General features: G+C 40.3%; 1 protein-coding gene across 1 annotated transcript in view; it reads right to left on the bottom strand.

The window, feature by feature from the left end:
• Positions 1 to 26,945, bottom strand: part of LOC137525001 (sodium channel protein type 2 subunit alpha-like) — a 310,605-nt gene that overhangs the window by 37,780 nt on the left and 245,880 nt on the right. The window contains exons 18-21 of the mRNA XM_068245618.1: positions 16,629 to 16,752; positions 13,445 to 13,599; positions 10,620 to 10,793; positions 656 to 778 (exon numbers count right to left, since the gene is read on the bottom strand). Of these exons, the coding sequence (XP_068101719.1) occupies positions 656 to 778; positions 10,620 to 10,793; positions 13,445 to 13,599; positions 16,629 to 16,752 (576 nt within the window). The remainder of the gene's footprint in view (positions 1 to 655; positions 779 to 10,619; positions 10,794 to 13,444; positions 13,600 to 16,628; positions 16,753 to 26,945) is intronic.

Raw genomic sequence — 26,945 nt, 5'->3', positions numbered from 1 at the left:
TTTAAATTAGAGTAAGTTTTTCAAGTATTGTAATAATGTTTAATAGTTATCTGAGAGTAACAACAATTAAATATTCCTGTAATAATGTGTACTTTTACAGGTTCACTTGAATTTTCATGGGTTTTCATAATTCGCTGGCATCGATGTATATCACTTTGCCAGCAGCTGATTTAGATGTTGTCATTCTATTTCACTTTACTGTACGAAAAAATTTAATTTTTAGTCTGATTTTGATTTATTTAATAACCATCAGACTACTAACAGTATTATATGATTATGATTTAGTTTACCATGTTTCTAAAAGGAAATACCAAAACAGAGATCCAACCTTTCTGCCACTGGTGCTTCTACAAATCTTCCATGTGGCATCAACAACAGCTGTGTAGATGTATCTTTGACATCACTATTGTCCTAGATTTAAGATAACTTCTTTAATTTCTGTTGAATAGACTTGGTTATGAGCAAAGCTGGAATGTTGCAACACCATATAGCTTTTGCAATGTGTTAAGCATCCTACCTCATATCTGTTATTAATAAACAGTACGTATGAGGCTATTGCAGCATCTCTGCATGGATTTATCATTTTGTATATTTTTCCACATGCACGATTCATTTCTATGCATGCATTATCTCAAGGTTTTTCAGGTGTTCTTACCCTCATCCCTTCAAACCGTGACAGGGCCCTCAGAGGTCTCAAGGCTCTCAGTGTCCTAAGGGACTTTATAGCCCCTAATTCTGAGTAGCCCAAGGCATTAGCTACTAAGCTAACCAATGACACCTACACAAAGACACAAAAGTAATAAACTCATTTGTCTTTCCAATTTTTTGTAGTTCATCATTAATAAAAAGAACAGGTTTTGTTAACGATGGTTTCTGGAGATCTCCATGGAGCACCTAAGAGAAATCTTAAAAGATATTAAAGTACGAAGAAAGACCTGTTGGCAAAGTAATATGAAGGTTAATATTCTTACCCATTTTTTGCAAAATTTCTTGCTGAAGTAAAATAAATAAATGCTGAACGTAGGTACCTATGCATATATGGATCATTTCCCCGTGTGCATAAGGATCTTACCCTGATGCCTTCAAATCTTGATAATGCACGTAGCGGTCTCAGTGCTCTTAAGGTCCTTAGAGATTTAATAGCGGCTAGTTGGTCATACCCCAGGGCCACCGCCAAAAGAGACATGACAGAAATCTGTTTAGAATTAATGGCATTATTAATCAGGGCCTTATTTGTTATGTTCAGATTTGGCCTTAGAAGTTACAGAGAAGTGATAATGTGTATGCTTTTTTATTTTAACAAAATGTAAGCTCTAGAAAGACTATTAAAGTTTGTATATTCCATAGAGTATTTTTAAAATAATATATTTCTCATGTTTACTGCTAGTATCACATCTGAATGTATTTATATGATTTAACTGGTGCCAACGCTTAAGCGAAAAATAAAAGACAAAATAATAATGTATAATGTGTAAGCATATCTTATTTATTTATTTATATATTTGTTCTATTTTCTTCTGTTGATATATTTTAGGAACTGATGAAATATTAAAAACAGACTTATTGTTTTCTTTAGAGCTTAAACAGCTGTTCTGGTACCTTATGTTCTAGAAGTAATAAAGAATTTTAAATTGCTGTAACAGTAAATAAATCTGACCCTAATGCTACGTAAATTAAGCTCAACCAAGATGTCTGATAATGACAGACTCTGCTGAGAATCTAGCATGTATACAAAAGCACATGATCTCCCGCTATATGTCAGTGAGTGATCTGCCTGGTGGATTCATTTGGCTGAGTGCTGGCTGAGGGCATTGCACTCCCCACTTACCTGCCCACTCTGTGTTTCTTTGTCATGCACTACTTTGTCGAGCCGCCTCCCTCTTGTATGCATCACTAACCCGCATCTTCCCCACATAGTCACCCAATGGATCAACTCTAGATCCCTCCCGGGTGACAGTCCTTGTACAATTGTACAAGCCTTTATGCTGAGCAGACACGGTAGGTTTTATGCGCCGGATCGAGCCGCTGGCTCGATTCTGTTGCATCCCCGCTCGTCCCCGCCGGCGCCTGGATTGATCCCCGCTTGTCCCCGCGGGTGCTCCTGATCTTCCGTTCTATTCCCCGCTATTGTCCGCCCGCGGGGATCGAGCGGGGAGTCGATCTGGCGGGTCATCGGCCTGTCGGAAATTATCAATTGAGCCATCAGCTCGATTGATAGGGAACAAACGAACCGTCTATGCCCAGCATTAGAAGAGCAGATATTTCCAGACTTGGTAAATATTAACTAGGCTTTATTATTAACTTCAGAGATATATTTTATGTATAAACAAGATTTACAAACCTACTTAGTCAAACAAGAATTTGAATTCATTATATTTTGCGCCTCTTGATTATAAAAGCACTTTAAAACAATATTTCTAAGCTTAATAAATACATTAAGTTCTAAACTTAATAAAGAAACAAAAATAATAAAATCATCTTGTTGATTATGATTTATTTTTATTTATATTAAGAAAAATAAAATATGTACAGAGAATAGACATCAGTGTCAGTGTAATTAATATTATTAAAATAAGTTAGCCTTAAATAATTTTGGGAGAATTTGATTTTCAAAAATGGTTAATTTGCATATATTCAGCAGTGGTGCTCTGGGAGACATCTCGAGCTCACTCCAACCTGAATTATCGCAAATTCTTTCTGTTTTAGGAAAGCAAATTTTTGTTTGATTTTCAAAACTTATCAAAATATTTGCACAAAACATTTATTCATAGTAAACCCTAAATATAAGTTTAATTTCAAATTTGCAATTTTAAGCTCTATATAACATTCAATTACAAATTATGAAAAAAAGAACAAATTATACTACATACTACATTGATTGATACTACTTCACTAATATTGAGAAGTTTAACTCGTATCAAATATATCTAAAAGATATGTTAGGTGTCTTGCAAATTATTTTATTCAAAAGAATTGAGTAATGTTATTTTAAAATGAAACCACAGCTAAGTCTAGAGGGTTTATGTATGTTTAGGTAGTACATTATTATTATTATTATTATTATTATTATTATTATTATTATTATTATTATTGAGGGGGGCAATAATTAGAAAAACAGTTGAGATGCTTTATAGTTTCATGTGAATACACTAACTTAATTCTAATGAAAGTTTTTGGCTTTACAAATGGAACACAAAGCAGAACAAAAATAGTCATGAATAAAATAAACAATGGGCACAACGATAAAACCACACTCAAAAAATCACATCACTCTTAACTGCTTTCATTAGAATCACACTGCAAGCAGTGATCGAATGAAGTTGCACCTCATCAATTGACATCTGGAAAGTATTTTAAGCTTTTTTTTTCTAAAATAGTTTTGCTCATTGTTTTTTTATAATTTGGACAATATATATATATTTATATATACATGCTCATCATTTAAATTGTACAAAATGTATATTACAACAGCAGTCACTTCGACCAATGCTTGCCATATAGAATGTCATAGGGCCAATAATGCAGCCGATTAACATACCCGCTACTGAAATTTTTTATCACCACTGTTTCCTTTTGCCACTGGCACTCAACCTTAATGTCTCTCTGATTACCTCCCAGTCTTCTTCATTTGTGCTCTTTGGCCTTGATGAAAAAGTATGTGTTATTAGTTATTGTACTTACCATGCATTGTTGTTGTACATGTCGGGAATGCCTCATATATATTTCTGCATTTCAATATTATGAATGTAACAATAAATAAATAAGTTTTTTTTACCAAATACAGTGTCCATTCAAGAACATAACACTGAAGTATAATATGAAATGAATGAAGTCTGTTATTATCAATATCATTATCAACATTTACCAGAATCATATATCAAAGTGATGAATCCTTTAAACTTTGTGCACGATAATTAAAGAGTTTTCATCAACAATCATGAGATGTGATTTCTGCTGTGCATTAGATTAGGGAGAATGACAGAGGGCAATCAAAAGTGACAAGTAAGGAGTGGTGAATAGGGCAAACAAACAATAATTGACAAAGCAAGTGGCTTCGGTGCTGGGCGACGAAAGTAGATGCCCCATAGTAGCAATGATATGCTGTGTGGGGCGCGTTAGAGTAATTGAGGGTTCCGGTGATCGATGGACCCAGAATTACACCTCCCTCCGAGTTGAGACAACTCAGAGGGGGAATATTATTTAACGCCACCGGAGAGATTAGCAGCAGCAGGGAGAGCCTTCATTCAGCTCCTCTGATGCCCAAATCACCTATGATGTACTAATACATACGCATAAATGATTGGTAAGAAGACAAACAGTGAAGTAAACATGCCCCCATCTAACTGTCCAATCCTCCCCATTGGCCAGTGACTCCACCTATCACAGCGATGGGTCAAGTTGTGGGACTGCATTACAATAACCAAGAAAAGATGGCAAATATGCATTGGAGTGCTCTGTTTCAGGGTTTATCATTACAGGTAGTCCCCGATTTACGAACGACCCACCGATACGAACGGCATGTATTCTGTGTTTCCATGAGAACAAGTTGAAAAAAAAATTCAAATTGGACTTGTAGTTTTTGAGAATATTGATTTAAAAAAATTCAAAGAAAATGGCAAAATGGCTTTTAAACATGTATAGACAGGTACAAAGGGCAGAGGTGACACAAAGGGGGACACTGGAGGCACGGGGGGGGGGGGGGGGGCACAGAGGAGGTATAGGAGACAGAGATGGCACAACTTAAGAACAGATTCAGATTAAGAATGAACCTACAGTCCTTATTTCATTCGTTAACCGGGGACTACCTGTATAAAAAAATAAAATGATCTGTCAACAACTCTAAATTCCTTCAATAACTTACATTTACAAGTTACAAAATATATAATTTATGTTCCAAATTCCCAATTTTGTCTTAACTTATAATTTATCCAATGTCCTTTGCTTTACATCTACAGTTATCCATGAAGATCAGCTTTAGATGGACAGCAGGACGACCATGAATATTAGAGGATAACGATAATCATATAGCCATAGAATTAATGGATACTTGTTATATCTAGGGTTTCATGGAACAGAATGGGCATTCCTAAAATCCTGCACATACACTTCTGTTACTTCCAAAGAATTGCAGAACCAACATTGTAATTGCACTCCAAAATGACAGATAACGATTCTGCAAAATTGCTTTTGAATCACTTTTGGGCAATTGAATAAAGTTTAGTATGATTTCTGGGTCTCCTGATGTCTGGCTTCTGGTGCGTAGCCTGCCCCTAGCACAAGAGGTCATCTGGCCTTCTCTATCTGGATATAGAGAAGGGACTATGATTTCTTGTGCTAGGGTCCAGACCAGGCACGGGCAAACTCGGCCCTCCAGCTGTTACGGAACTACAAGTCCCACAATTTGCCTTTATGAGTCATGACTGTGGCTGTCAGACTTCTGCAATGCATTGTGGGACTTGTAGTTCCTTAACAGCTGGAGGGCCAAGTTTGCCCATGCCTGGCCTAGACGCACTGGGAGCCAGACAACAGGAGACCAGGAAAGTACTGTATATTCAACTTTATTTCTATAGGTTTATAAACAAATATGCAAATTGGAAGGGCAGTACAGTTTTTTGAATAAGGGGGCAATTATTAACTTTACTTTTTCATTTTGTCCTTGTCAATTGTTATTGACCTGGTCAATAAAAATGCCTTTTAAGCCTCCGGAAGGCAAGAAAATACCAAATTAATTTTGACAGTACTGAAAAGTTATTTTAAACAGAAGATGAAAAATTATCTATTAGGAGAAAATTTTGGAGAAAAAAAGTGAATTGAATTGTATTTATTTCCAGTACTGAAAATGTAATCGTCCTGTAAATTAATGTTGACGAGTTCATCATAAAAAGAGCATTTGTGACACAAAAGATATATTTTAATTATATTGGGTCCTCGTCATCAGTCTACTTATCCGGCAGCCATCACTGGACTTGCAATCCTTATCTATCACTATTCACCTTCTGTCACTTATTCTCTTCCTTCCTTTGTCAGCTTTATACAATTTCTCAGCTCATTCATCAACCACTAGCACTTATCCATCCCTCATTTTCCATGACCACTAATTTTGTTTAAGCCGATTTACATTTTCACAAATATTTGTTACCTGTTTTGCTATGATATTAGATTCTGGTTATCAGCGATGTTCTTTATGGACACAGTAAATGTTTCAGTAGAACTTATTATTTGTTGCTATATATTATCCACAGCAAGAAAAAATAGATTGAGTGACTGACCACTCAATTAATTAATGGGAACCTAAAGTGGCGTAAAGCCAGCCAGTTTAACTTACCTGGGGATTCTTCTAGCCCTCCCCCAGTTATCCTAGTTCTTTATAGCCGTTATGCTCTTTGCCCTTCAGCCAATATGCTCTTCTGAAAGCTGCATGCGTGACTTCAGGCCACACGCCTCCTGATTGCGCTCTCGTGGATGGGAGCATTTTGCACTTGTGCAGTTCATAAACATTTAAACTGCACATGCGGCAAACAGTCCTGACGGCAAACAGTCCTGGCCACAGGAGCGCAATCGAGGAGGTGTGCATACAGCGTTGCACATGCGCAGTGGCCCACAACTGGTCTAGTCAGCCAGTTTTTGGAAGGGTGCTGAAGGGAGAAGAGCAGAATAGTGGCGTGGGACCAGGAGGTCTGCAGGGGTCTGGAAGAAGAAGCCCCAGATAAGTTAAACTGGTCACATTTACTTCACTTTAGGTACCCTTTAAGGATTTGAGAGAACCATTTCTTCCTCTGTGTTCCATGCTGACTAAATAAAGTTCTCATATTTGAGCTAGGATTGCATTCTAGAAATGTGAGCCAAATTAAAAAAATAAATATTTTGAATTAGAATCAGAAAAAAAAGACTACTTCCATGCTTAATTTCACCCCTATTTTCCCTTACAGAAGGGATCGATCTGACCTGTTCAGATGGTACTCAGTTGTGACTGTCAACAAAGTAGAGATCCCCAAAAGAAATTATAATGTGAGCACAGATGTAAACCAAATAGCCAGTGTCAATGAACCGCTATAGTGTGCCAAGTTTCTCAATGAAACAGAATCTGATGCAGTGATCCAACCTCTTCACATTTCTATCAGACTAATTTCGTAATTACCAGTTATCCAGAATTGAAAACTTAGGGACAGAGATCTTACTATTGGGGAGTGTAATATTAATATAAATGCTTCAGGTTTAACTCCTTATTACGTATTTAAAAAGTGATATATTCGTAGAGGTAGGACAGGGAACTAACTCTTAAAGTAGTTACTGCACATTTTCCCTCTTGTCATGAAAGATTAAATGCACATGAACATGTAATATTATTACTGGTATTTGATTCACCCCCCAACCCAATAAGTCTGTACAAGAGAAATTATATTTCGCAATTCTGGTTTGTTTCTTAATTTCTTTGGGACCTTTTGCATGACAGGTCTATATGTTATGTTTCTCTCATACCTGCCTCAGCCCTTACCCCCTCCCCAAAAAGGAGAACAAATAGAGAACACCTGGAGAATGTTTCAAATGAGTTTACGTATTTTTTACGGTTTCCGTCTCTCTGTGTTTTCAATACAGGTTGTTGGTATAGAATTAAATAATGTTTAAAATGTGAAAGATTTTGCATTGAAAATTTGTGAAAACTTTTACTTAGCATACGAAAGTAAAAGAAGAATTGCATTTCATGATAATCAGCTCCTTGCTTTGAATGGTATGTCCTTACATTTGGATTTTTTAAATCTATTTTTTTTCTGAAATTACACAGTTCATTGTTTATTAAATAATTGTTGATAAATTGCTCTTAATATATAAAAATATCATTGTAAATGCTTGTCTCTGTTTTTAACCCTGGAAATTCCTGTTGTGAAAAAATGTAGCTTAGAGATCAATCAGACTAAAACATAGAATCTGAATAAAGGATTGCTGTGAAGAACTACATAACCTTGTACACATAACCAACACAAAATTACAAAAATGGATACATTTCATACATGCTATTTCCTGTTTAATAAATTAATTTGCATTTTTTTTTAGTTACTTGACCCGAGGCAAAGCTACCTAAGCTAAGCATAGAGGTATGTTTGTGCGGGATCTACATACCTCTGTGCATTTTCAGTTCTTCTTCCTGTGTTTCCCAGTCCAGCCCCCACAATCAGGCCTTGACAAAATTAACTGTTGGCTAAAGTAAAATTTTCAGGCAAGGAGTCTGTCTGTTGTAAAGTGGACTAATGGATTGCATATATTGCAATATTTGATGTTCCCTCCTGTTACCCATTCATTTCCTCCTCTTAAAAGAAACATCATGGGAATTAACCTTATACAGATTTATTTACCTGTGGCCTCCTCCAGCCCCTGCAAGCTTATGTGTCCCTCGCCACAGCTCCACTCTCTCAGCTCATCGTCCAGGGTCCTCTCTGTTGCAGATGGCTACTGCGCATGTGTGAGCGTGTGGGCGCGCCACTCGCAGTCATGCTCCCATTGCCAGGAGCGTTCTGAGCAGGAGGTGAGGCCGTGTGCTCACAAGTGCCCAGCAGCGGGTCTGCTACGGAGGGGACCCTGGGTGACCAGCTGAAAGCAGAGCTGCGGCAAGGGACACATAAGCTTCCAGGGCCTGGAGGAAGCCCCAGGTAAGTAAATCTGGATTAGGCTAATTCCTATGATGTTTCCTTTGAGGGGTTTAAATGGGGCAGTGTAGGGGAGGGAATGAGAAGGTGATAGGAGGGAACATTGCAGCAAGCCTGCCTCTTTCTGTCTAAAAATTTGACTTTAGCTGAAAAAGGAGTGATTACGAGGACCAGGAGGAACGAGGAGAGGAAGGGACAACACGCAGAGGCATGTGGATCCAGTATGAACATTCCTCTGTGCTTATCTAAGGTAGCTTTGTCTCGAGTCAGTTAACTTTTAGGTCAGATTATTCAAAAACTGCTAGCATAAGCATAATAAAAATAACCTCTGCAACCAGTCTATTATTGTACTTGTCTTTTTCCAAGTAGCACAAAGGTAATTATTGTTTTAAAATAACATATTTATCAATGAAAAACAACTTTGACGACAACTTCAAACTTAAATAAACTTAAATTGACAGTTTAAAAATATATTACCATTAAACAACATCCTATGTATATAGGTCACTGTTGGCAATAATGAAATTACTAAACAAAAAAAAACAAAACTAAAAAAAAAAACAGTATATATAAACAATGCCTTGAAGGATTATGATTTAAAAAATAATTGAGCTCAGCAGAGTTAATAAACATACAGAAACACATTGACAAGTATATAAATATGGTAAAAATATGCCCTTAGCAGTTGGATGGTAAACATTTATAGATCAATTGCTGTGAATTTTTAATAAGTAAATTTCTATGTCCGTAAGCAACTTTCAAGTAGTTTCTACATACTTGGTAGGGATGGTCAGCTGGATACTAATAATCCCAAATTGATGCAAATTTTATAAAGCATGGGAATGACCTAAATGCAGAAATGTATATTCAATCCTAAGCGCTGTAGTAATTGTAAATCCCACTGCTGTAGCCTGCATTCACCCAGTGCTCAGAGGTAAACAGTGGCCACCACCAAGGGACAAACCACAGACCAGGCTTAGTAGTATAACAGCAGGGAGTTACACTTTTTATTGCATAAAAAACTTAAAAACACAAAGCAGGTCACTTACATTGTGGGTCCATACATACTGGAGCCTCACTGCATAAAGAAGCATATAAGGTTTCTGCACTGCCAAGCGTCCAAGTGCACCTTATTACACACAGATGTAGTTCCAATAGAGATAGCTCATCTCTCCTTCCCTACCAGGTTTCGGCGCTATGCCGTCATCAGGGGATATGGAGAGCGGAGCAATTTTGGCTTGTGAAGCGCTCGATATATCTTATTTTCATCAATGAACTAAATGCAGCAGCTACTGCACTTGATCAGTATTTTTTTCAACTAGCATAAATCTGCATAAAATTCACATCAACTAGGAATTTGTAGCATCTCAATGACCATCCCTAGTTCTTGGTTTCGGGAATGGTACCCTTCCACTTACGTAATGAAATATCCCCAACAATGACAAAAGCTTCTGACTTTTTCAACATTCATTTTATAAGTTAATTTATGATACTCATGATGTACGAAAGGTTTACTAAAATTAAACTGACGTAAAGAGCAGGGAACTTAAATGTTCTCCTCTTTACAAAACCAAACGTATGCAAAGAAAATGTTATGTTTTAGGAGTTTTTTGTGTTTTTCTTTTTATTTGCTTGCTTCTGATTATAAGTTTGAAGTTCACTATGATAAACTTCACTTGGTCCTCACTTCTGCCAACTATCCACGAAATGAAAAATCTCACTAGCCAACAGGGATGTAGTAAAAAAAAATATAAGTAGAAAAAAAGGATACAAATAATAAAAAAGTTTATATGGGCTTATATAGTAATAGCAAGCATGTTATATCTAGCTATGGACAATAAAGAGAAAGCTCTTCTCCGGACCAGAAGTATGAAGGTTGAACTAGTAGACATTGTCTAACTTAAACAACTAATAAGTAAGTATCAACTTACTAAAAAAAAATAATAATAATAATTTTAAAAACCTTAAAATACCTACATCAACAATCAGGAAGTCCAGCCAACACCAGGCATTTGTAAAATATTTAGCAAATCCATAGGCCACCCATTTCAGAAGCATTTCAAGTATAAAGATGTATGTGAACACTTTGTCAGCATATTCCAACATGGTCTTAATTGTTTTTCTTTGCTCAATATAGATGTCTTCAAAGGCCTGAAATATAGTAAAAACATATATATATTTTTTTAAATAAAGAACATGTGTATTATTAGGCAGCTTGTAAATAGTATAATAGTTTAATAGGTCAAGGCCAATTTGTAGTCTTAATGATGAAACTATCTCAGTTTGACATAACTGGACATCATCATATCAATGCTTAAATAAATGTACAGTAGTAAATACATTTTACATCTGCATGTTATTGTCGCTTGATCCAGAGATATTACCTAAAGAGTAAATCCATTTAGAAAATATTAAGGCTTTTGGATCAAGACATCAGAGTCAACCAGATTCTTTTGTAAACTTTCCTTGACTCAAATCTAGATGTAGAAAACCTGACCTCAATGTCAGGTTTTCTACATCTAGATTGTTCTACATCTAGACTTGCTACAAAATGAATCAGGTTACCTTGCAAGGCTTCACAATGATCAAAACAGGTAGGTAGATCAGGAATCTGAAGTTGTGAAATTTTATCACAGAGGTCCCTGAAGTCAAAAAGTGCCATCAGGATATTCAGTGTAGAAAACATGAGATGCTTAAAGGGAACCTAAACTGAGAAGGATATGGATTTTTTTCTTTTAAAATAATACCAGTTGCCTGACTCTCCTGCTGATCCTGTGTCTAATACTTTTAGCCACAGCCCCTTAACAAGCATGCAGATCAGGTGCTCTGACTGAAGCCAGACTGGATTAGATGCATGCTTGCTTCAGGGGTGTGATTCAGCCACTACTGCAGCCAAAGAGATCAGCAGAACTGTCAAGCAACTGGTATTGTTTAAAAGGAAACACCCATATCCCTCTCAGTTAAGGTTTCCTTTAAAGGTCCATCCAAAACTGGTATATCAGTTGTTGGTAAATATTATCGAGTGCCTATGTTTCCTTTTCAAAACATCCATACCAGGTATTATGGGAGATACAGTATTTTTCTTTACTGTTTTCCAATTTTATTTTATATACTTTAAATTGTAATAAGAGGAGAAGGGACATCCTAAAGTGGATTTGAATAATCAATTCATCAAGGTGGGTGGAAACCAAATCCCAGTCACAGTGGGAAGATCTTGCTGTTGGAATGCCCAAGAGATGTAAGTAGGCAGCAAGATGTATCAGACAAGACTTCACTAATGACCTCAAAATCTCTTCCTAGTGAAGTTTCAGGAGAAAGGAGTTGATAGGTTATAAGTATCTCCAGTAAGCGGTAATACGGGGTTTGTATGTCATAGCTTATTATGAGCATTCTTTTTGCTGCCCTATAAGAATTGTTAAATAGATGACTTATCACACATATCAATAATTTGCTAAATGTTTTGTTGGTGGAGTGATACTAGCATAGCTCCCAACTGTACCTCTTTTGGAGGGACAGTCCCTCTTTGGGAACCCAATTCCTCTGTCCCTCTTTCTCCCTAATTTGTCCCTCTTTAAGGACTCATGTACAGATCCATGTAAATACAGGTAGTCCCCGATTAATGACCGAGATAGGGACTGTAGGCTCGTTCTTAACTTGAATCCATCCTTAAGTCGGAATGCTCTGCCTTCTCTGTCCCCTGTGCTTCCAGTGTCCCCCTCTGTGTCATCTCTTCCCCCTCTGTGTCTCTGTGTGCCTCCCGTGCCCCCTAATGCAGAGTCTCACTTCATCCATGGTGACTCCAGGCCAAGCAGCGGTGTCCTCTCTCTCTTCACCATTCCTCCCAGCGGCTCCACTAGTATCGTTGCGCAATGACGCAATCAGAAGGAGCCACGGGGGCTCTTTTTGATTTCATCATTACGCGACGCTAGGGAAGCCGCTGTGAGGAACATTGAGGGGAAAGAGGATGCCGCTGATTGGCCCGGAGCCGCCATGGAAGAGGTGAGACTTGTAGTCACTTCTGCTGTGCATACTCTGCATTAGAAAAGGGGGCACAAGAGGTAGTCCCCGGGCTGCGTGATGTCATCGCGGCGGGTCGGCAGGAGTCCGTATCGGCGGGTCATTCGTAAGTCAGGCGTTCGTAACCTGGGGACTACCTATATATGTATTTTTCTACTGAAAAAAGTGTTTAATTGACTCTAAACTTTATCCTCGTCCTTTAAATTGATATACACGTAGTCCCTGACTTGCGAACACCCGACTTAAGAACGACCTGCCGATATGAGCGGCATGGATTTTTATTTCCATGGTAACAAGTAAAAAAAATGTTTTAAATTGGACTTTTTAGAGAAAATCGATTTTAAAAAAATTCAAAGAAAAAATGGCTTTTAAACTTGTATAAGCAGGTACAGAAGGCAGAGGTGACACAAAGGGGGATAGTGAAGGCACAGAGGGGCACAGGGGAGGTACAGAGGACAGAGAACAGAGATGGCACAATGTTCTGACTTAAGAACAGATTCAGATTAAGAACGGACCTACAGTCCCTATCTCGTTCGTTAACCGGGGACTACCTGTATTTCTTATTTAAAAATGTTGATAGAAAGGGAAATGAATGAGGATGGAAAGGACTAGTGTGGTTTGAATTATAAAACCACATATTCTTCTTATGAAACCTTTATGGTATGAGTGACTAGGGGTGTGACAGGGGCGTAGTTAGAGGAGTGGCTTAAGTGCCCCTCTTTCTGATCTCAAAATGCTGGGAGGTATGTACTAGTAAAATATAGTTTAAAATGAACAACACTTACAAGAGCTCCACTACTGAGAAGAATCATGAAGATTATGAAGGTTTCAAACCAGTTGTGCTCTACTATCCGGAAACATGTTTTCCTTAGGTTCCACCACTGCTTTCCTCTTCCTTCTAAAGTACTGACATCACAGCATGGATACCTCCTAATGCACCCTGTTAAAGCAATCAGATAAGGAACTCTTACATAGTAGCATAGTTAGTTTGTCTGAAAAAAGACATCCGTCCATAAAGTTCAACCAGTACTTGAAAAAAAAGCTAGGAACATTTCTGTGCTGCACTCTCACATATTCCAGTTCATCCAGGAGATCTGTTATGTCACTTTAAAGCACACTTTAAGTGAGATGAAGGCTGCCATATTTATTTCCTTTTAAATAATGCAAATTGTCTGGCTATCCTGCTGATGTTTTAGCCTTAGACCCTGAACAAGCATATGCAGATCAGGTGTTTGGCTAAAGTTTGACTGCATTTATCACATACTTGTTTAGGATGGGATTCAGACATTACTGATGCATGAAAGATCAGCAGGATACCAACTGGCATTGTTTAATAGGAAATAACTGGTAGCCTCCATATCCCTCTCATTTCAGGTGTCCTTAAAAGAAAACCCGAATTGAGAAGAATATGGAAGCTGTCATCTTCATTCTTTAACCACTTGAGGACCGCGATGTTAAACCAGGACATTTATTACTAAAATGGCCACTGCAGCTTTAAGGCCAAGCTGCAGGGCCGCACAACTCAGCACACAAGTGATTCCCCCCCTTTTCTCCCCACCAACAGAGCTTTCTGTTGATGGGGTCTGATCACTCCTCAGTTGTTTATTTTTATTTTTTTTTATAAATATTTATTGTATTTATTTTCTAATAAAATCTGCTCATTTTTTACTTATTTTTTTATTCCCCCTCCCTCCCCCCGACAGCCAATCAGTGTGATCGGCTGTTATAGGCCTCAGCCTATGACAGCCGATCACTGCCGAGCCTATGGAGGGGACAGCCGTGTCACACGGCTGTCCCCAGTACAGCACTGCCTTACATCGCAGCGCTGTATGGGGTAATTAGACGCCACTGGGAGACTGAAGGTGGAGCTCTGCTCCACCTACCAAGTGGAGATGCGCTTGCAGCGTGCGCGCGATCTCTAGCTAGCCCTATAGGAGGCAATTCATGCCAATTGGCATGGAGCGGTCCTGGGGCTGCTGCCGCGTCCACACCAATCGGCGCGGAGCGGTCGGCAAGACGTTAAAGGGACCCTGAGCTGTCAATAAAAATGAAATTTGGACTTACCTGGGGCTTCCTCCAGCCCCCCATAGGCCGTGAGTCTTCTGTGGTCCTGGTCCCGGCTCCTCCATCGACTTCGACTGAAGTCGCCTGTGCGCACCCCTGCCACACATGACATGCGTCATCACGCTGGCCAGGGTAAATGTGCTGCACATGCGCGGTTCAGTCTTAGAGAACCACACATGGGCAGAACTCTCATGCTGGGCGGCGTGATGACGCGTAGCATGCAGGCCGAAGTCACAGATTAATGGAGCTGCCAGCGGGACCGGGAGTGAGGCCAGGAGGGGCTACGGGGGGCTGGAGGAAGCGCCAGGTAAGTCCAAATTTCATTTTTATAGACAGCTCAGGGTCCCTTTAAATAATGACAGTTGCCTGACTTTCGTGCTGATGCTCTGCTTTTACTTAGAGTCACTGGCCCAGAATGCAGATCAGATGCTATGACTTTGGCCTGACTCCACTGCATGTTTGTTGCTGGTGTGTGTCATAAAAACAATGAAAGCTGAAAGCTCAGCATGTCAGCCAGGCAACTGGCATTGTTACCAGAATGAATATGGCAGCTTCTGTATTCCTCTCAGTTTTCATTTAAAGTGGACCTAAATTCAGAACTTCCTTTCTGCTCTAAAAGATAAGCAACAGCATAATAACCGTTAGGCCCCTTGCAAACTTGTGTGTTGCAATTTTCTGCATATGCTTCCCCAACACTTTCCCCGCTGCAAGGGCTATGCAAGTCTTTGGAGACTTGCAGAATTCACACAATGTGACAAGATGCGCCGGAAGTATGCAAACCGCTGCAATGCCGACGAAAAGGCTGCAGTGCCTTGCCTCATGATTCCTGCCTACCGCATGCAGCAATGCAAGTCAATGGGCGATGCAGCAAGTGTGCACGACAGCAGCATGGTGTGACGCGGCGGGCATGCATGAACCGACTGAAATCCCAGTGATGTACTTCCTGCCAAGCAGGAACTACCTCACTAGCCGGTGGACAGCCTATGCATATGACCCTGTCGCCACACCGTAGCACAGGGTCATATGAAGGCTCATTTCTGTGGTGTCTTGCATCGCATCACACCGCAATTAATAGGTTGAAAACCGGCCTTAAAAGAAAATATACCTTTGTTACAACTTATAGAACAGAAATCCTGCAGTGTTTACTTCCTGGACATTCATGGGAGCACAGAAAGGGTTAACCTTCAGTGTTTACATATTATCACAGAACTTAGGCACACCACGGCATAGCTGACAGCCCTGATTTACACTTGCTGATTACTTGCTGGTAACAGCTAATGAGACAGACTGATCTCACTAAACACACACAGAGTGAACTTCTCAGCTACTATAGGTGTTTTCATTGTCTGCTGTACAAGAGTTTGGGTCCGCTTTAATGTAGAAATACATTTTCTCAGCAAAATAGCACTGCAAATAGACAGCTGTCCATTCTATGTGGTGTCTCGCAATGCAAGTAAAAAAAAATGCAGTCGTATCTTCACTCAGAATGAAAAGTTGTGTGTTTGCAGTGCTAGTTTGTTGAGAAAAATGAATGTACGCTTTTAATTAGGTTACCATTTAGTTCTTCTTCTAGTTCAAATTATCATTACAACATAAAAGTATAAACCACAATATGAAGGCTCGGAATTTTCAGTAGTGTGAGTTGTGAGTGTTTCTAATTTTTTTCTTTTATGCATAATGCCTTGGTGTTCAGTCATTTTTCCTTTTGTTATAATTGTGTTGGCAGTACCACCGGGAGAAATATATTAAACTCATGGAGTGTAATTGTTACAGCGTTGAAATACATCTATTGAAAATATAAGCAGCTCACTGAGAGATTAATATGTTTGTGCTAGGAGTGAATACACGCAAAATCACAAAAGTGGAACCGCTGAGGACAATATAGTCACAGCTTGGTAGAAGTACCTTCTGTGAAACAAGCCTCGGGTTCCATGATCTCCTCCGTCTCTACTAAAGCTGCTGGTTCTCCTTCTGCTGCAGGTCTTATATCCACAGTGCTGCCTTCTGATGAGCTGGACATGGTCAGTTTCTGCAACATAAATAGTTCAGTAAAGTGAATCATAGTCACACACTTTAGACATTACATATTAGAAATAATGGTCTATCACTATAACAAACAAAAGAGATTTTTATCACGTTAGCCTTTTTTTTAAGTGTACTCGAGGCGTAATAAAGTTACAAAAGTAAATACTTACCTAAGAATCCTGGATCCTATAGAGGCTTTCCATGCCTTCCTCTGTTACCCTGTCACGGAGCACCGACCTTCTGAAGGGCTTGTCAATAATCACATAGGAGTCATGCTTCTATTGAGGCACGAATGTGGCCATACTGCATATGCGCAAGTGTGGTTGCGCCTGAGGAGTAAGCCGGAGCCTTGGTGCTACTACACAGGTACAGTCATACCCCTGTGGGTACAGCGCCACGCAATGTTACAATGTTACAATGTTAAGGAGAGGACAACCTTTATAGTGGGATTTTTAGTGTATACCAGTAAAAACATATTTTGTTCAGTCCCAGTATGAGCGGTCTGTTAATGACAGACTGTCAAAGAAGATTGTATTAGCTTACTTATAGAATGCAGAACTCATTCTGAAGCTATCTTGTTCCTTCTACCACTGAATGCCTCTTCAAAACTGCCTGGTATTCAGGCTGGATATCACTGTAATGTACAAATAAACTGTTGTACAGCGCCATGGAAGAAGCTGGCGCCAAATACATTAATAATAATAATAACAATAATAAAGTCTATGTTTTATTTAATACCGTGTTTCCCAGAAAATAAGACACTGTCTTATATTAATTTTTGCTCTAAAAGATGTGCTAGGGCTTATTTTCAGAGGATGTCTTATTTTTTGGCAAACACTGGTAGCTTTCCTATACAAAATGTACATACTGTATGCCATGTGAGACATACACTGAGCTTGTGGTTTTCAGATATTGGCTCTCAATTACAAGAAATTAATTCTGCTGATCATGTAATTAAGAGTCTATTTCTTGCAGGCAGAGAACTGTCAGGCTCCCCCAGCATAGGATAAGCTGTGTGTGTGTGTGTGTGTGTGTGTGTGTCCTGGGAAGAGGTGAAAAGGTGAAGTGCTGCTGATGCTTATCACACAACAGATCAGGAGAGCTGGCTCCAACAAAAACACAAATTGCCTGACACATATATAGGACTGTGTAGAACTCACATTATACTGCTGCTCTCCTGTATCCAGGCTTTGTATTGAGCGTGACTTGCTGGTGTCATATGGGCTGCTGCCTAGGTAGGGCTTAAATTTGGAGGATGTCTTACATTTCAAGCATTCTTGAAATTCCTGCTAGGTTTTATTCTCAGGGGATGTCTTACTTTAGGGGAAACACCGTAGCTGTGTAAACATTTTTCCACTTTCATATTAAAAATCAGAGGTTAAAAAGACACTGAAGCGAAACAAAAATTGTGATATAATGATTTGTATGTGTAGTACGGCTTAGGAATAAAACATTAGGAGCAGAGACATAAGTCTAATATTGTTTCTAGTACAGGAAGAGTTAAGGAACTTCAGTTGTTATCTATGCAAAAAAGCCATTGAGCTCCGGGACTTTCAAAGTCACAGAGAGCTCTGTCTTCTGAAGACTGTTATCTCAACTGTCAATCATTGCATCTTCTTTTTCTCTGCAAAGCACAAGTCAACAGTTCACTAGCCTGCTCTGTAAAATCATTTAGAGCGCTGAGTAGTGTGTAAACTGCAAATAGAGAATGATGCAATGTAATAAAAAAAACTATATAAATGAAAATAAAAATATGAGATTTTTTTTTTGCTACTATTGTTCTAGTAATTATCCGTACTACACAACCAATTCATTATATCATAATTTTTTAATCGCTTCCGTGTCTCTTTAAGACTCTGCATTACTTTGTGTAAGTTTTAGTTGCATTGTGACAATCTATTAGCAGAGATGAGACTGTGTTTATTTGTGAAATATGACAGACAAGACAGACAATATCACAGACAAATGTATCAATTTAAAAGAGAATCGGTGCTGCGACATGGCCTCCCTTACTTCATTCCAATTAAGAGCATCAGATCTACAGGAGACAATGTTATAAAACACCACCTGTGTCATAAGATCTAATTAAAATGTTTATTGATGTCATTATGACTTTAAAAAGATGGAGTTTGTTAATGTAGAATAATCCAAAAGGTGTTACATATACGTACATGCTCCAATTAATCGCCAATTATCCGATAATTCACAATGTCACAATTTAGAAAATGTATAACCTAAAATTAATAATTAATGTGAATCACCAAAAAAAATCCTAGAATTTCCACCATATTTGAACCATTTATTATAAAAGGCCTAGCAAGCTGGCATAGTTTTATCAACAAACCTGCAGCGTTACTGAGATAAATTGAGACCTACCTTCCACAAGTGATTCTAGAATCCAAGAGGGGTAATATGCATTTATTCTTATTACTCTAAAGCAGTGATTCCCAACTGGTGTGCCATAACACATTGATGTGTCGTGGCAGCCCCAGCTATGTGTTGCTGCTCACCACTCACAGCTTGCCGCATCCCTCGCTCTGTCCTCTCCTGCTTCTGAGATCCTTCTCCACTTCATCTATTTAGAGCAGGGCTACAAAAAAATGGCCACTGATGTGTGTCCTCAAATACAGACATTGGTGGCCATTTTTATGTAGCCCTGCTCTAACTATACACCGAGCAGAGGCAAAGAAGCGGGAAGGGAGACAATGCTGGAAAGCATGGAGCTGGTGAGTGCCCAGCCACCAGCACGTGCTACTGGAGGCACCTTGTCCTGGCTACCTATACTGAGGGCACCTACGCCTGCCTACCTATACAGGGAACACCTATACCTGGCTACCTACCTACCTATATCTGAGCGTTTGGCGTGATGTGTCACAACTTCAAAAAGGTTGGAAACCACTGCTCTAAAGCTTCAGCAGTGGTTTAAGTTTTTTGCAACTGTTTTACTTTGTTATAATGTACAAATCAGTAAGAACTGCTATATAAATGCAGTTTCAAACTTTGGGACAAGTACCTAGTTTTTCATGATTAAAAGATATTTACTTAAAACTTTTTATTCAACAATACAACTCGATATATTTGATAGAAAACCAGTGGCCCTACCTGTGCTTGTGAAAAATCTTTATTTATACAAAAATATGCTGTCGTATGTGACTCGGTTACCCCCAATATAAAACCACTTAAAAACACAATAGAATGGGAGGGAGCGCTCCTTCACAGTTAAATCCACCAATCACCATTAGGTAACTGCAGCAGGCAATCGCCCGGCCTTAGCCTATGCAAAAAGCCCCTGCCACCAATATGGTCTGATTGTCTGTGGACCCACCACCGACGCACACCTCAGAGGCCTCAAAAAGCAGCTGCAAGTAACGCCAATTGCACTCAAAAAACACGCTGGGGACCAATTCCTCTTCTTAGCTATCATAGACCCCCATGGTGAACTTGCTGATTTTCATGACACTTGCTGATGTCTATAATGTATTACAGTTCACTTCAAATGTTGCCTCTATATATATATATAACACAACATGGCTCAGTGGCCCTCTATCACTTTGAGAAAGCCCCGGTGGGAGGGGCGAAACGTGTCAGTGGGAGGAGTCTGAATGGGAGTGAGCGCTCACGTGACCCCCGGACGCCGAACAGACGGATCCTAAGCTGCAGCAAACCGCCGTGCACGGCGTGGAGACGATCGAGTTGGCCAAGGGGTGCAACATGGGCAGAGGCTCGCCCTAGGAGCTGGAGCACTGCTTACAAACCCACTGAGCCACGTTGATCATAGGTCGACACAGCAGGTGAACATTATCGGGCAGCCAATGTGAAGGAGTCGTGAGTACAACAGCTACAGCCCTACGGGGAAGTTGAACGCTGAAAAATGAAAAGGAAATTTGTTTTGTCAGGTTGAAATAGGACTGGTTCACACGTTGTTATGGGCATATCCTCTAGAGTAAACCCAACATAAAGTGTAAAGCACGAGTGTTATATAACTAGAGGCAACATTTGAAGTGAACTGTAATACATTATAGACATCAGCAAGTGTCATGAAAATCAGCAAGTTCACCATGGGGGTCTATGATAGCTAAGAAGAGGAATTGGTCCCCAGCGTGTTTTTTGAGTGCAATTGGCGTTACTTGCAGCTGCTTTTTGAGGCCTCTGAGGTGTGCGTCGGTGGTGGGTCCACAGACAATCAGACCATATTGGTGGCAGGGGCTTTTTGCATAGGCTAAGGCCGGGCGATTGCCTGCTGCAGTTACCTAATGGTGATTGGTGGAACTAACTGTGAAGGAGCGCTCCCTCCCATTCTATTGTGTTTTTAAGTGGTTTTATATTGGGGGTAACCGAGTCACATACGACAGCATATTTTTGTATAAATAAAGATTTTTCACAAGCACAGGTAGGGCCACTGGTTTTCTATCAAATATATGACTTCTACTGTACCAGGAGAGCCCTCCTCCTAATTTAGGGAGTTGTGCTATTCAAAGTATGGGTCAGCCCGCATTCAAGATTTATACACATAATACAACTCGATATACGGTACTTCTGATAAGGATAAAGCTATATTTCTTGTGCACCATACATTGTAGAATCTTGAAGACAACAATTATTGCTGGAGAATAAAACCTACAGTGCGCAGTACTCCCAGTCACATGACAGCAAGCGTGCGCCCCCCTCCCCGCGCATGTGCAGAAGCCGCCCACCCGATGGGGTCGGCAAGCCATTACAGCCTAACATTGGGAAGCTTGAGAATACCGCAGCTGCAGCGAGGGACACCGACACTTCTAGGAACTGGAGGAAGCCCCAGGTAAGAAAACTCCAAAGCTACAGCTATTCTTTAACTACAGTATGCTTACTGGAACTATATTGGAAGATGGTGATAGGGGAAAAATATCAATACATAGCAAAGTGAGAAGTTAAAAAGTAGAAGATAGATCAACAAATGATTGATACTTGCCATGTAATTCATTCATGTCTACCATGAGCCTACAGGTGATCATCTTTACTGCTGACAAGAAGGAACAAAAAATGTACAGCACCAAAAGCCATTATCTATAAACATGCTCACGGTGTGATAGGCTAAAAGGTTATTTTCACTTATTTATATACAGTAGCATAAAATGTCATCTGACCCTCATCTAAGTCACAACAATAGACAATCACAGTCTGCTTAAAATAATACCACACAAATAATTAAATGTTTCCATGTTTTTATTGAACACACTATGTAAACATTCACAGTGCAGGTGAAAAATGTATGTGAACCCCTAGACTAATGACATCTTCAAGAGCGAATTGAAGTGAGGTGTCAGCCAGCTGGAGTCCAGTAAATGAGATGAGATTGGAGGTGTTGGTTACAGCTGCCCTGCCCTATAAAAAAGTTTGCTTTTCCCAAGAAGCATTGCCTGATGTGAATGATGCCTCGCACAAAAGAGCTCTCAGAAGACCTACCATTAAGAATTGTTGACTTGCATAAAGCTGGAAAGGGTTATAAAAGTATCTCCAAAAGCCCTGCAGTTCATCAGTACATGGTAAGACAAATGGTCTATAAATGGAGAAAGTTCAGCACCGCTGCTACTCTACCTAGGAGTGGCTTTCCTATAAAGATGATTTCAAAAGCACAGCGCAAAATGCTCAATAAGGTGAAGAGGAATCCTAGAGTGTCAGCTAAAGACTTACAAAAGTCTCTGGCATATGCTAACATCCATATTAATGGATCTACTACGATACGTAAAACACTAAATAAGAATGGAGTTCTTGAGAGGATATCACAGAGGAAGTCACTGCTGTCCAAAAAAAAAAAAAACATTGCTGCACATTTGAAGTTTGCAAAAGAGCACCTATCCACAGCAGTACTGGCAAAATTTTATGTGGACAGAAAAAACCAAAGTTCAGTTGTGTGGAAGAAACACACAACACTAGGGGCTCAATTCACTAAAGCCTGCATAACACTTCGCACGACAGTGATACGCCGCTTTGCACGTGATGTCATGTGCTAAGTATCATTATCACGTGCTAACTATCATTATCACGTGATTTCGCTACCAAACTGTAACGATTGTGGAACTTTCTCCGTGATCAGCGCACAACGCGTGCGCTGACACGGCGGAAATCCTCCACAGGCGTATATTTGTAGGCACCCAGCAAAAGGTGCTACGCACCCGTAGAGGGAAAATTCCTGTCGGCAGATGGCGCTGGGGAGTGCAGAGGAACCAATCCTCTGTACCTCCACAAATGCCAGACAGGAATTGTACGAAGCGCAGAACGCAATCGCAAGAGAGGCGATTGCGAATGAGACGAGCAAAGGGACAGGTTGTATGTGTGTGTGCCAACCTAGTCGTCACCCCGCGACAGTGCACACACAACAGCAGATATGAAACAGGAACGCGATCGCGAGAGGTGCGATCGCCAGACGTGACACAAGGCAGATCAGAACAGAATACGAGGTTAGAAAAGGCACAGCAAATCATACAATGAGGAGGTGCAGAAAATAACAAACGCTAGCTAATCGCGAACACCGCACTCATTCGCAACAGTGCACGCGGTTATGCGCGGTCTCCACGTGATAAGCACAACAGAGACAAGCACGCCTAACTAACCATTAACAGACAAACATGAAACAGAGGACGCGAGCGCTTGCTTAACGGTTACCTCACTGAGCCTCCAGCAAGCGTAGCAGACAAGACAGACACACGAAAACAGGGACAAGCGAGAGATAGGATCCACAGCACTAGCGAAAGTGGCTAGCGCGATCCAGGAACAGAGTAGCAGAACAGAAGGATCCACAGCACTAGCGGAAAGTGGCTAGCGCGATCCCAGGAGACAGAACAGAAGGATCCACAGCGCTAGCGAAAAGTGGCTAGCGCGATCCCAGGAGACAGAACAGAAGGATCCACAGCGCTAACGAAAAGTGGCTAGCGCGATCCCAGGAGACAGAACAGAAGGATCCACAGCGCCAGCGAAAAGTGGCTAGCGCGATCCAAAGAGACAGATCAGAAGAGATAGCTGGTAGCAACCGCTGCACCAGCTATACTCCAAGAACAGAGATCAGAACCATTTCCTGTCGACCACCGTTGGGACAGGACAATGGCAACAGAACAAAAACAGATAAACAATCCTAACTGCACTAGGGAAAAGCTGCCTAGCGCAGATTCAGGAATTACTCTAAGCTGATCTTCAAACAGAGAGTAAGGCTGACACCCCACCAGGAGTGTTACATAGGACGAAATCCTTATGACCAGCCAAGCATTGTGGGAAAGACATAGTACTTATAGTACACGCCTCCAATGAATGTGGCCAGGCAATTTGCATGACAACGTATGCAAATTCCTCAGCAAGCACAAGCTGCAAAACTGACAGAAGCTCTTCTTTCCAGAGTCCTGCAGCATGCAAACCTACACAATGGTCAAAAAGCTGCCTGCCTGCACAGGCAGCTGAGCAAATCACCACACAAACTCTATTTTCTGATCATGCGAAGTGCCGTATTTTTCAATGGCATTCCGCACTTAGCATGTGAAACGTAACGCTGTTCGCGCGATAAAACTTAACAAGCGAATGGTGGAAACTGTTCATGTGCACAATGGGCTCGATTCACTAAAGCGTGATAACTCAGTTATCACGAGTAAAGGCTTTGCACATGCAAGCGCGCGTGGAAAGCATTGTGCGTGTGAACAGTTTCCACGGTTCGCGTGTTAAGTTTTATCACACGAATGGCGTTACGCTTCACGCGGAATGACATTGAAAACTACGGCGCTTTGTACAATCAGAAGATAGAGTTTGGTAATGAAATCAGCAATGGTGCTTACATTAACATATGAGTTAATGTAATATAGTGCACGCAAAGTTTAACGCGGGTCGCTTTATGTACTGTATACAGTAATAATTCATGATCTACATTCCGTTTGCATGATCTGCAGTGACTTCATGTGATAATGATACTTAGCACATGATAAGGATACACTGTACGTGCAAAGCCTTTACATGCGTGTTTGCACGTGCAAAGCCTTAACACGTGATAAACGAGTTATCACGCTTTAGTGAATCGAGCCCTATGTGTGGAGAAAAAGAGGCACAGCACACCAACGTCAAAACCTCATCCCAACTGTGAAGTATGGTGGTGGGGGCATCATGATTTGCTGTGTCAGGGCCTTGACAAATTGCTATCATCAAAGGAAAAATGAATTCTGAAGTTTATCAAGACATTTTGCAAGAGAACTTAAGGCCATATGTCCACCATCTGAAGCTCAGCAGAGGATGGGTGTTGCAACAGGACAGCGACCCAAAGCATAGAAATAAATCAACAACAGAACAGCTTAAACAGAAAAAAATACGCCTTCTGGAGTGGCCCAATGAGAGTCCTGACCTTAACCCGATTGAGATGCTGTGGCATGACCTCAAGAAAGTGATTTACCCCAGACATCCCAAGAATATTGCTGAACTGAAACAGTTCTGTAAAGAGGTATGGGCAAGAATTACTCCTGACCGTTGTGCACATCTGATCTGCAACTACAGGAAACATTTGGTTGAAGTTATTGCTGCCAAAGGAGGTTCAACCAGCTATTAAATCCAAGGGTTCAGATTTTTTTCCACCTGCACTGTGAATATTTACATGATGAATTTAATAAAAATATGGCAACATTTAATTATTTGTGTGGTATTAATTTAAGCAGACTGTGACTGTCTATTGTTGTGACTTAAAGATCAGATCACATTTTATGACCAATTTGTGCAGAAAAATCCATAAAATTCCAAAGGGTTCACATACTTTTTCTTGCTGTATGCACGGAGGAAGAGACTGCTTGCTTGGCAGTTGGAATCAGCCATTCATTTCCACAAAGCAACAAAGGTCACAGACAGGAAACTGTCAGGGCCATGGCCCTGACATCTCACTGTGAGAGGGGATTCACCATAATGTCAGCCATACAGACTTCTCTAGTGATCTATTCAAGAAAAGGTAAAGCTATCTCGTAGGAAAGGGGTATCGGATACTGATCCTGGGTTAACATTTATTTTTAAACCTGAACAATAAGTTCTCTTTGCTTCCAGTGAAAGACACAATCTCTTAGTCTTTCCGAACAAAGCAATTTGGTCTAACAGCTTTCTAAGAATAAATGTTTTATTTTTGCAAGCACAGAAATAAAAACAAAATTGGATTACAAGTTAAGCGGTGCTCGCTATCCTCTGACCAATAATTAGTCTGTGATGGAGCTGCATTAAAATATTCAGAGAATGTACTAATGAAACTCTTGGGATTTCATTCTGAATCATCTATGAGGACAGCAAAGAGATTTTAAAGCAAACCTGTCACGAATTTGGATAATAAAAACTAACCATCTGCTAATATAAATATAATCACAGATGTCACCTAGAGTGAATCAGTAGATTCAGAGATACTGGTAGGTGCTGCTATATTTAACATAGCATTGAATTTCACCTCCTGTGATGTCCCATTGGTAGATGAAGCCTTCCTTGCCCTTAGATTCTTGACCCCACAGGCTATGTGAATGCAAGTTTCATTGATGTCCCAGGGAGAGGCAGGTGGAGCTCTGGGCATGTACAGTAAGGGCTTGTTCAGACTATGCGCGCTGACATGCACATTTTGGCAGCGCGTATAGTGTGCGACACGCAAGAATGGTAGAAGGGCATAGACAGCCCTTTTACCATTCCCATCATGTGCGCTGTGCAGCAGTGCGCTGCGCTATTGCGCTGCTGCACGCATTTTCGGGAATCGCAGCACAGATTCCATCCACTGTAATGAATGTGATCTGCAGCGCAGCGCATAGTAGCGCAGATGGCTTGCGATCGTACGCGTTGCATTCCGATCGCACAGCCATCTGTGCTAAATGATGTGAATGAGGCCTAAAGGTGCATGCGCACTTGGGCTCTGGGAGTTGCCAAAAGTTTTAATATAGTTAATATTATGTTACTGATATTCTACTATTGGCTTGCTTATCACTTAACAACAGCCTCCATCCAAAACTAAAGTCCTTCTTAAAGCTGGATTGTCACCATAAGAATTTCAACAGCAACTGGTCTGAGTGTATTAAGTGATAAAGATGCTAATCCTGCATTCAAAACTTTCAACACTTTTTCTGCTGTTATGGTTTGTAGTTATCACATACCTTAGGAGCACTGGCCCTTGAATTGCTATTGACAAACAGTTGCATGCTGGGGGGTCTTTTTATCTATAATATATTCCTTTCCCTT

This window comes from Hyperolius riggenbachi, chromosome 7, assembly GCF_040937935.1.
Source record: "Hyperolius riggenbachi isolate aHypRig1 chromosome 7, aHypRig1.pri, whole genome shotgun sequence".
Taxonomy (NCBI): Eukaryota; Metazoa; Chordata; class Amphibia; order Anura; family Hyperoliidae; genus Hyperolius; species Hyperolius riggenbachi.
This window is presented reverse-complemented; position numbering and strand designations above follow the sequence as displayed.